Source organism: Mobula hypostoma, chromosome 18 (assembly GCF_963921235.1).
Source record: "Mobula hypostoma chromosome 18, sMobHyp1.1, whole genome shotgun sequence".
NCBI lineage: Eukaryota > Metazoa > Chordata > Chondrichthyes > Myliobatiformes > Myliobatidae > Mobula > Mobula hypostoma.
This window is the reverse complement of record NC_086114.1, coordinates 1,672,583-1,684,679: the sequence shown is the minus strand read 5'-3', so window position 1 is coordinate 1,684,679 and position 12,097 is coordinate 1,672,583. Positions and strand designations below refer to the sequence as shown.

At 44.8% G+C, this 12,097-nt stretch overlaps 1 protein-coding gene across 2 annotated transcripts in view; it reads left to right on the top strand.

Annotated features, from left to right (window-relative positions):
* The first annotated feature begins 291 nt into the window (after positions 1-291).
* spef1 (sperm flagellar 1) overlaps positions 292-12,097 on the top strand; it is a 53,520-nt gene continuing 41,714 nt past the window's right edge. For both annotated transcript variants that reach the window (XM_063070126.1, XM_063070127.1), the window contains exon 1: positions 292-461. In XM_063070126.1, coding sequence (XP_062926196.1) covers positions 359-461 — 103 coding nt within the window. In that variant the 5' untranslated portion in view covers positions 292-358. The remainder of the gene's footprint in view (positions 462-12,097) is intronic.

Below are 12,097 nucleotides of genomic sequence, written 5' to 3'. Positions count from 1 at the left end.
ACAGTTCTACATATATATATATATGCAAGTTGTGCAACTCTCAGATTTTAACATGATATTTATAAAAGAAAATATTAAAAATAAACTGCATCTTGTTGAAAATCTAAATTAAAAACCGAACACTCGGGCCACGCTTGAATAGTTCCAGCATTGTCTGATTAAATTCCAATTGATAAACTCCATGAAACCTGATTAAAATGTGGCAGAAGGTAGGTTTTGAAGTGAGTTGACCAAAGCGCTTTCTGATCCTACCCCCACACCGTACACAGCGGTAACTAGGCAACAAACAAACACTCAGGGTAGTCTGGCGCCAGACTGCACGGTTGAAGCGGGGGGTTTCCGTTCCGCCTCACCCACCATGAAGCTGAGCGAGGATGCACAGCAGGAACTCTACGCCTGGATCGACCGGGTGCCGCTGTCACGACCCAAGCGGAACATCGCCCGCGACTTCAGCGACGGAGGTGCATCGCGCAGGCGCGGGTCTCATGTCTCCAGCTGGTCTGTGAAGGACGGCCGGGCGGCGGCGGCGGTGGGATAGCGTCCCCTTCGATACCCTGTTTTTGTCCTGGAGGAGGGAGGGCCCCTTACTCCATCGGGTGGGCTTCCTTCCACTCACTCACGCCCATTCGGGGGCCCCCTCTCCCTCGCCACCCACCCCGCCCTTTGAGTGGCCTCTGTCCCCATCTCTCATCTACCCCCCCGTCCCCATCTCTCATCTATCCCCCGTCCCCGTCTCTCATCTATCCCCCGTCTCCATCTCTCATCCACCCCCCGTCTCCATCTCTCATCTATCCCCCGTCCCCGTCTCTCATCTATCCCCCGTCCTCGTCTCTCATCCATCCCCCGTCTCCATCTCTCATCCACCCCCCGTCTCCATCTCTCATCTATCCCCCGTCCCCGTCTCTCATCTATCCCCCGTCCTCGTCTCTCATCTATCCCCCGTCTCCATCTCTCATCCACCCCCCGTCTCCATCTCTCATCCACCCCCCGTCCCCGTCTCTCATCTATCCCCCGTCCCCGTCTCTCATCTATCCCCCGTCTCCATCTCTCATCTATCCCCCGTCCCCATCTCTCATCTACCCCCCGTCCCCATCTCTCATCTACCCCCCGTCCCCATCTCTCATCTATCCCCTGTACTCTTATGGAAGCGTTAGGTTCTTTGGTGATATTCCTTAGGAGAGTTATTCCTAGAGTTGGGGGCAATAATTGTTTAATAAGCAACAACAAACACACTTTACGATATGCTGGAGGTGCTCAAAGTCGAGTGTATTGTGGTGTACTGTAACATACAGGCGTAGTGAAAACCCTGTAGCAGCATCACAGCTTATCTGCAGCTTTCACAAATAGTATCAATTAAACTTAAATTACGCACAACTTTTCCCAGCAAAAACACAATTAGAACTATTAAAAAGTTTATTTTAGTGCAAAACTGCAGGGGTTTGAGAGATTTGAATCCGAGGGGGGAACAAATATCCTGATGGGAAGGTTTGCTAGTCCTATTGGTGAGGGTTTAAACTAGATTTGCAGGTGGGTGGGAACTGAAGTGGCAGAGGACGGGGAGGTTGGAGAATAAGTAGAGACAGTTTGTAAGGAGTTTGTGAGGAAGTATAGGCAGATGTGAAGGGGATGTTCCCTATGGTGGGATGTCCAGAACTTGAAGGCACAGCCTCAAAATTGACGGGTGACCCTTTAGAATAGAGCTAAGGAGGATTTTTTTTTAGCCAGAGGGTGGTGAATCTGTGGAATGCTCTGCCACAGACTGCGGTGGAGGGCAAGTCCATGGGTATATTTAAAGCGGAAGTTGATAGTTTCCTGATTGGTCAGGGCAGAGGATATGGTAAGAAGGTAGGTGTATGGGGATAAGTGGGATCTGGATATGACCTTTTCCAAACTTATTCTATTTCTTTGTAATATTTGTTGAGAGGAATGGAGTCGTTGTCACTAATGGTTCCTTTTTTTATGATGTTACATAACAGCCCATATCTTTTTTTTAGTTTAGTTGATTAACACTGTTTAGGTTAGTTTTTTTGGGGGGGGGTTATACTTTTATTTTTTTTTCCTTTTTCATGATTTTTTAAAGATATTTTTCTTTGTTTTATATTGTTCATCTGTATCCTGTATGATTGGGAGATTTAACAAATAAGTGTCAACTGGGCTTGTATTTAACTATGTCAATTACAACAATGTATTCCCAATAACTTTGTATCAATATTATGCTATGTTTATTATTATGAAACTAATAAACAGATTGAGAAAGAAAGAAAAGAAAGGATCTGGGATCAGCCATGATGGAATGGTAGAAAAGACTCGATGGGCTGAGTGGCCTAATTATGCTCCTAAGTCTTATGGTCTTATGTTAGAGCAAAGATGCACTCAGCCTGATGGTTTGAGATGTGTCTATTTTAATGCAAGGAGTACCATAAACAAGGATGGTGAACGTAGAACGTGGATCAATACATGGATCTGTGACGTTGTGGCCATTAGAGACTTAGATGTCTCAGGGGCAGGAATGGCTGCTGAGTGTGCCGGGCTTTAGATGTTTCATAAAAAACAGAGAGGGAGGCAAAAGAGATGGGAGTGTGGCATTGCTAATTAGGGATAGTGTCTCAGCTGCAGAAAAGAAGGAAGTCATCGCTGTATGGTCTACTTGAGTCAGTGTGGATGGAAGTCAGAAACAGGAAGGGAGCAATAACTCTACCGGGTGTTTTTTATAGACCCCCTCCCAATAATAACAAGGATATCGAGGAGCAGATGGGGAGGCAGGTTCTGGAATGGTTCAATAATAATAAGGTTGTTGTGATGGGAGATTGTGACTTTCCTAATATTGATTGGCATGTCCCTAGAGTGAGGGGTTTAGATGGGGTGGAGTTTGTTAGGTGTGTTCAGGAAGGTTTCCTGATGCAATATGTAGATAAGCTAACTAGAGGAGAGGCTGTACTTGATCTGGTATTGGGAAATGAACCTGGTCAGGTGTCAGATCTCTTGGTGGGAGAGCATTTTGGAGTTAGTGATCGCAACTCCACCTCCTTCACCATAGTGCTGGAGAGGGATAGGAGCAGACAATTTGGGAAAACATTTAATTGAGGTAGGGGGAAATATGATGCTATTAGGCAGGAACTTGGGAGCATAAATTGGGAGCAGATGTTCTCGGAAATGCATGGCAGAAATGTGGCAAATGTTCAGGGAACATTTGCATGGGATTCTGCATAGGTATGTTCCATTGAGGCAGGGAAAGGATGACAGAGTTAAAGATGGTGTACAAAAGATGTAGAAAATCTAGTTAAGAAGAAAAGAAATGCTTATGAAAGGTTCAAGAAACTAGATACTGTTAGGGCTCTAGAAAATTACAAGATTGTTAGGAAGGAGCTTAAGAATGGAATTTGGAGAGCCAGAAGGGGCCATGGGAAGGCCTTGTGAGCAGGATTAAGGAAAACCCCAAAGTATTCTACAAATATGTGAAGAGCAAGAGGATGAGCCATGTGAAAATAAGACCAATCAGGTGCGATAGTGGAAACGTGCATGGAGTCAGAGGAGGTAGCAGAGGTACTTAATGAATACTTTGCTTCAGTATTCACCAGGGAAAAAGACTTTGGCAATTGTGGGGGTGACTTACGGCGGACTGAAACACTTGAGTGTATAGACATTAAGAAAGAGGATGTGCTGGAGCATTTGAAAAGCATTAAGTTAGATAGGTCACCGGGACTGGATGAGATGTACCCCAGGCTACTGTGGGAAGCAAAGGAGGAGATTGCTGAGCCTCATGTGATGATCTTTGCATCATCAATGGGGCTGGGAGTGGTACTGGAGGATTGGAGGGTTGCAAATGTTGTTCTCTTGTTCAAGAAAGGGAGTAGAGACAACCCTGGAAATTATAGACCAGTGAGTCTGACTTCAGTGGTGGGCAAGTTGTTGGAGAAGTTCCTGAGAGGCAGGATTTATGAGCATTTGGAGAGACATAATCTGATTAGGGATAGTCAGAATGGCTTTGTCAAGGGCAGGTTGTGCCTTACGAGCCTGATTGAATTCTTTGAGGATCTAACAAAACACATTGATGAATGTAGAGCAGTGAATGTAGTGTATATGGATTTCAGTAAGGCATTTGATAAGGTTTCCCATGCAAGGCTCCTTCAGAAAATAAGGAGGCATGGAATCCAAGGAGACCTACCTTCGTGGATCCAGAATTGGCTTGCCCACAGAAGACAAAGGTTGGTTGTAGATAGTTTGTATTCTGCATGGAGGCCAGTGACCAGCGGTGTTCTGCAGGGATCTGTTTTGGGACCCCTCCTCTTTGTGATTTTTTTAATAAATGACCTGGATGAAGAAGTAGAAGGGTGGGTGAGTAAGTTTGCTATTGACACAAAGGCTGGGGGTGTTGTGGATAGTGTGGAGGGCTGTCAGCAGGACATTGACAGGATGCAGAACTGGGCTGAGAAGTGGCAGATGGACTTCAACCCAGATCAGTGTGATGTGGTTCATTTTGGTAGGTCCAATTTGGAGACAGACTATAATATTAATGGTAAGACTCTTGGCAGTGTGGAGGATCTGAGAGATCTTGGGGGCTGTGTCGATAGGACACTCAAAGCTGCTTCGCAGATTGACAGTGTTGTTAAGAAGATGTATGGTGTGTTGGCATTCATCAACTGGGAGATTGAGTTCAAGACCATGAGGTAATGTTTCAGCCGTACAAGACCTTGGTCAGACCCCACTTGGAGTACTGTGTTCAGTTCTGGTCACCTCACTACAGGAAGGATGTGGATACTATAGAGAGAGTGCAGAGGATATTTACAAGGATGTTATCTGGATTGGAGGGTGTACCTTATGAGAATAGGTTGAGTGAACTTGGCCTTTTCTCCTTGGAGCAACGGAGGATGAGAGGGGACCTGATAGAGGTGTATAAGATGATGAGAGGCACTGATCTTGTAGATAGCCAGAGGCTTTTTCCAGGGCTGAAATGGCTAACACGAGGGGGCATAGTTTTAAGGTGTTTGGAAATAAGCACCGAGGGGATGTCAGGGGTAAGTTTTTTACACAGGGAGTGGTGGGTGCGTGGAATCCACTGCCAGTGATGGTGGTGCAAGCAGATACAATAGGGTCTTTTAGGAGCCTCTTAGATAGGTACACGGAGCTATGCACTAGGGAAATTCTAGGCCGGGGGTCGGCAACCTTTTTGCCTCCGGGGGCCGGATCGCGTATTAATGAGTGGATGGTGGGCCAGATAAATTCCATAAAAAACTTGGAATATGGAAATTATCCATTTAAATACATCTAGTTATGTTTTGCCTCAAATTAATGAATACCTCATACTAGAAAATCATTTGTGCTTAAGGTTGCCTACCCCTGTTCTAGGCAGTCTCTAGAGTAGGTTACATGGTTGGCACAACATTGTGGGTTGAAGAGCCTGTAGCGTATTGTAGATTTCTATGTTCTACGTTCTAAAATGTCGAGAATTGCTTTTCTCCCACAGATGCTGCTCGACCCATTGAGATACCCCAGCAGATTGTGGCTTTGGATTCAGCATGTCTGAAAACATTTTTTTAATTGAGGGGAGGACTAGAGGTCATAGGTATAACATAAAGGAGAAAAGAATTAGCAGCATCATGAGTACAATGTTTTACCGCTCTGTTGGTAAAAGATGGTGTGAGGATGGCGGCGTGACACAGCTTGCAGCAGCCACTCCGGTGTTGATGTCTATTATTTGTCAAGTAGAGTGCCGTGCACAATCCTGATTTGTTGGAGATGGGCGTGAGAGTATGGAGGAACATCTGGTGAAACTTCTGAAATGCCTGCTTCACTGCTGCTGCTACTGTGTGGTCTAGAATCTCCGGAGGAGAAGGCCCCAGGTCCTCGGCTTTGCCTGTTGCTTGGCGGCCGGGGCAGGGTCGAAGTGCTCGGCAGAGGATGGTGCTTGGAGAGGCTGTGTCGGAGGGGCTGGTCGGAGGCTCAAAGTTTTCGGACGGACTCAGAGTCCGCTGCGGTTGGGTGCTTCCAATGGTGCTGCATCGGCGAGTTTGCGGCGTTTGGAGGTTCATGACGGGGAGATTTCCTCCCTTCTGCCGCCTGCGTGAGATGATGAGTCTATTGGGACTTTGAGACCTTTTTTTACCATGCCCATGGTCTGCTCCTTATCAAATTATGGTATTGCTTTGCACTGTTATATGTTATAATTATGTGGTTTTGTCAGTTTTAGTCTTGATTTGTCCTGTATTTTCTTGTGATATTATTCTGGAGGAATGTTGTGTCATTTTTTTAATGCATGCATTTCTAAATGACTGTAAATGGAAACTGAACTGAACTGGAACTCCAAGCGCGTTGCCTGCAGATGTGTGGAGATGCAGTTCACTGTGGCCTACCAGAGGCAACTGCAGAAATGTCCAGGGGTGGAACTTGTGTTCTGGTAACTCTGCCTCATGGGAATCTTCAGTCATTTTGTCTTAAACATTGATCTTTTTTATTAAAACCATTAGTTCAAATATTTAGCAAAACAAAGAAAAAACACATTATGGCAGAGACCATGGTCCCACAGTAACCTTTCTTTCACATACATGTCACCTAAATTCATATATCACCTGCCAGCTTTTGCTCCCCTTCCTCCCATCTTTTTATACTGGCTATCATCCTTCTTTCTTTTCAGTGCAGATGAAGAGTCTCAACCCGAAACATTGACTGTCCACTTTCCAACGTAGATGTTGCCCAACCTGCTGAGTTCCTCCAGCATGTTGTTTGTTGCTCCAGATTTCCATTATCTGTAGTCGCTTGTTTTTGCTTGGTAGAGATGTTTCCTGGACCTGAGGGCTCGATTGTCACTGTTAATGACGCAATCAGGGTGTGAATCTGTAACGGTCATGGCCATACTGATGTTTCTCATACCCTGCTATGAGGAAATGAACTCCTTTACACAATCACAAAAGCATTTGGACTGTAAAATGTTTTGTGGAGTCCAAAAATTGTGAAAGATTTCCTAGAAATTGAAACCTTTCATTTTTAGTTGTTCTTGTGGAAGAGGACTAGACAAAAAAAATCAAATTTGGTGTTAGAGGTTCTGGTTCAATCACAAACAAGAAAATCTGCAGATGCTGGAAATCCAAGCAACACACACAAAGTGCTAGAGGAACTCAGAAGGCCAGGCAGCATCTGGTTCATATACCTGTCTATAAAAAGTATTCAAACCCCCCCCCCCTTAGAAGTTTTCATATTTTAATTGTTTTACAACATTGAATCACACTGATTTTAATTTGGCTTTAATTTGACACTGATCGACAGAAAAAGACACTTTCTTGTCTAAGTGAAAACCGATCTCTACAAAATGATCTAAATTAATTACAAATATAAAACACAAAATCATTGTAGCATGTATTCACCTGCTTTAATATGATACACGAAATCATCTCTGTTGCAGCCAATTGGTTTTAGAAGTCAGATAATTAGTTAAATAGGGATCGCCATGTGCAGTCAAGGTTTCTCAATTGATTGTAGTAAAAATACACTGGTAACTGGAAGATCCAACTATTGTTGAGTCAGTATTCTGGCAAAAACTACACCATGAAGGCAAAGAACACTGCAAGCAACTCTGTAAAATGATTGTTGAAAAGCACAAGTCAAGAGATGGATACAAGAAAATTTCCAAGTCACTGAATATTTCTCGGAATACAATTAAGTCAATCATCAAGGAATGGAAAGAATATGGCACAACTATAAATCTGCCTAGAGCAGACCGTCCTCAAAGACTGAGTGACGGTGCAAGAAAGGGACTAGAGAGGGAGGCCACCAAGAGACCAGTGACAACTCTGGAGGAGCTACAAGCTTCTGAGGCTGAGATGGAGAGACTGTCCACACAACAGCTGTTGCCTGGGTGCTTCACCAGTCACAGCTTTATAGGAGAATGGCAAAGAGAAAGCCACTGTTGAAAAAAACTCACATGCAATCTCAGCTAAAATTTGCCAGAAGGCATATAGGAGACTGAAATCAGCTGGAAGAAGGTCCTATGATCTGACGAAACCAAAATTGAGCTGTTTGGCTGTTAGACTAAACACTCTGGCATAAGCCAAACTCTGTACATCATCAAAAACACACCATCTCTACCATGAAGCACGGTGGTGGCTGCATTGTGCTGTGGGGATGCTTCACTGCAGCAGGCCCTGGAAGGCTTGTGAAAATAGAGGGTCAAATGAATGCAGAAAAATACAAGGAAATTCTGGAGGAAAAAACTTGATACAGTCCGCAAGAAAACTGTGACTTGGGAGAAGATTTGTTTGCCAGCAAGACAATAACCTCAAGCATAAAGCCAAAGTTACACAGGAATGGCTTAAAAACAAAGTTAATGTCCTGGAGTAGCCAAGTCAGCATCCAGATCTCAATCCAACTGAGAGTTTGTGGCTGGACTTGAAATGGTCTGTTCACTCACAATCACCGTGTAATCTAAGCAGTATTGTAAAGAAGAATGGGGAAAATTTGGTGTCCAGATAAGCAAAGCTGATAGGGACCTATCCACACAGACTGTATTTGCTGCCAAGAGTGCATCTACTTCTACTAAATACTGTCTTGAAGCCAGTGCATCTACTAAATACTGTTTTGAAGGGGGTGAATAATTACGCAATCAATTATTTTGTGTTTAATAATTCTAATAAATTTAGAGGAATTTGTAGACATTTGTTTTCACTTTGACATAAAAGAGTCTTTTCTGTTGATCAGTGTCAAAAAAAAAGCCAAACTAAATCCATTGTGATTCAACGTTGTAAAACAATAAAACATGAAAACTTACGGGGGTGGGGTGAATACTTTTTATAGGCACTGTAGATAATAGATAATAGACAATAGAGAATAGGTGCAGGAGTAGGCCATTCAGCCCTTCGAGCCAGCACCGCCATTCACTGTGATCATGGCTGATCATCCACAATCAGTATCCAGTTCCTGCCTTATCCCCATAGCCTTTGATTCCACTATCTTTAAGAGCTCTATCCATCTCTTTTTTGAAAGCATCCAGAGATTTGGCCTCCTCTGCCTTCTGGGGCAGAGCATTCCATATATCCACCACTCTCTGGCGTTCTAAATATAGGTGGAAGGAAATCTGCAACTCTCTGTCTCCAAGAGTCTGTTGAGGCTGGTATACTCAGCAGGACTGAATGGTTCTGCTGGAAGGGCTAGGCCCAAAATGTCGATTGTACTCTTTTCCATAGGTGTTGCCTGGCCTGCCGAGTTCCTCCAGCATTTTGTGTGTGTTGCTTCCGCCAACAGAAGACAGCTGAAACGTCTCAACCCAAGCAAGGCTGCAGGACTGGATGGTGTCAGTACCAGGGTGCTCAAAGCCTGTGCCCCTCAGCCATGTGGAGTACTTCGCCATGTATTCAACATGAGCCTGAGGCTCCGGAGAGTTCCTGTACTGTGGAAGACATTCTGCCTTGTCCCTGTGCCGAAGACGCTGCACCCCAGCGGCCTCAATGACTACAGACCGGTGGCATTGACCTCCCACATCATGAAGACCCTGGAGAGACTTGTTCTGGAGCTGCTCCGGCCTATGGTCAGGCCACACTTAGATCCCCTCCAGTTCGCCTACCAGCCCCGACTAGGAGTTGAGGATGCAATCGTCTACCTGCTGAACCGTGTCTACGCCCACCTGGACAAGCCAGCGAGCACTGTGAGGGGCATGTTTTTTGACTTCTCCAGTGCATTCAACACCATCTGCCCTGCTCTGCTGGGGGAGAAGCTGACAGCGATGCAGGTGGATGCTTTCCTGGTGTCATGGATTCTTGATTACCTGACTGGCAGACCACAGTACATGTGCTTGCAACACTGTGTGTCCGACAGAGTGATCAGCAGCACTGGGGCTCCACAGGGGACTGTCTTGTCTCCCTTTCTCTTCACCATTTACACCTCGGACTTCAACGACTGCACAGAGTCTTGTCATCTTCAGAAGTTTTCGGATGACTCTGCCATAGTTGGATGCATCAGCAAGGGAGATGAGGCTGAGTACAGGGCTACGGTAGGAAACTTTGTCACATAGTGTGAGCAGAATTATCTGCAGCTTAATGTGAAAAAGGCTAAGGAGTTGGTGGTAGACCTGAGGAGAGCTAAGGTACCGGTGACCCCTGTTTCCATCCAGGGGGTCAGTGTGGACATGGTGGAGGATTACAAATACCTGGGGATACAAATTGACAATAAACTGGACTGGTCTAAGAACACTGAGGCTGTCTACAAGAAGGGTCAGAGCCGTCTTTATTTCCTGAGGAGACTGAGGTCCTTTAACATCTGCCGGACGATGCTGAGGATGTTCTACAAGTCTGTGGTGACCGGTGCTATCATGTTTGCTGTTGTGTGCTGGGACAGCAGGCTGAGGGTAGCAGACACCAACAGAATCAACAAACTCATTCGTAAGGCCTGTGATGTTGTAGGGATGGAACTGGACTCTCTCACGGTGGTGTCTGAAAAGAGGATGCTGTCTAAGTTGCATGCCATCTTGGACAATGTCTCCCATCCACTACATAATGTACTGGGTGAGCACAGGAGTACATTCAGCCAGAGACTCATTCCTCCAAGATGCAGCACAGAGCGTCATAGGAAGTCATTCCTGCCTGTGGCCATCAAACTTTACAACTCCTCCCTTGGAGGGTCAGACACCCTGAGCCGATAGGCTGGTCCTGAACTTATTTCATAATTTACTGGCATAATTTACATATTACTATTTAACTATTTGTGGTTCTATTACTATTTATTATTTATGGTGCAACTGTAACGAAAACCAATTTCCCCCGGGATCAATAAAGTATGACTATGACTATGACTAGCCCATTCCAGTCACTCACCAATGTATAAAGAAACTTGTCCTGCACATCCCCTTTAAACTTTCCATCTCTTACCTTAAAGTTACATCCTCCAGTATTCAGCATTCCTATCCTGGGGATAGATTCTGGCTCTCTACCCCATCTATGCCTTTCATAAACTTAAGGGATTCTTGTGATGTTTCTTCTGGTTGGTTTGCACTAGTGATCAGAAGATCCATTCTTTGTGACTGTCATGGTTGTCAGCCTAGCCTGTGCAGGAAATAATAAAATTACTCCCCAGTCTAATCCTGGCCCTACACACAGGCACATGATGTCAAGGTTAGGAAATGTTTGCCTGCAAACCAAAGCATCTGAGCCCAATTGCTACTGCCTCCCTGACTGAAGCAAGCTGGGGGAGGGGGAACAGGATGGGATGCGGTGAGATTGGTGGAAAAATTGTTGAGGTTTTGGGTTGAAACCCCACATTTCTTTCCCCCCACAGATGCTGCTCGACCTGCAGAGTTCCTCCTGCAGATTGTTTGTTGCTCCAGATTCCAGTACCTGCAGTCTCGTGTCTCCTGTTAACAGAATAATCCTTGGTGTTTTAAATGTTATAGCTAGTCTTTTAAACTTGGGGAATTTTAGGAAAAAATAGATAATTGTTTCAGACAAATGACTATTATCTAATACAAAACAAACTGTTGTGCAAATGTTTGCATGTATCTATTGTTTATTTTAAAATACACTTGAGCTCTATCCAGTATCTTCTATCTGTCTTTCCCAGCTCCATTTCTTCATTGAAGCTGTAACTCTGTTAACCATATGAAAGTTCCTGAATGTCTGTCTCTCCTGATAACGGGAGCAGGAATGGGGCTGGGAAATTGCAATGTGTAGCTGTCTACACTCAAAGTGTAGCGTTATTATCGATGCTTACATGGGAATGGTTACTGATCTTAATGAGCACCATGGTGGCATAGCGGTTAGTGCGACGCTCTTACAGCTCAGCACGTCAGAGTTCCGTGTTCAATCGCGACATCATCTGTAAGGAATTTGTTTGTTCTCCCTGTCACCCCGTGGGTTTCCTTCGGGTGCTCCAGTTTCCTCCCATAATCCAAAGACATATCAGTTAGTAGGTTAATTGGTCGTTGTTAATTGTCCTGGGACTAGGCTAGAGTTAAATCAGCGGTTGCTGGCGGCATGGCTCCAAGGGTCGGTAGCAAGTGTCATGCTATGTCTCTAAATAAAATAAATAACAGCTACCTAATGTTCAAGAGAGCCTAGTAGTGTGTGAAAATAAAGTCTCCCCAGCTTTCAATTCTCAAAATTTATAAAATGCCAGTGAA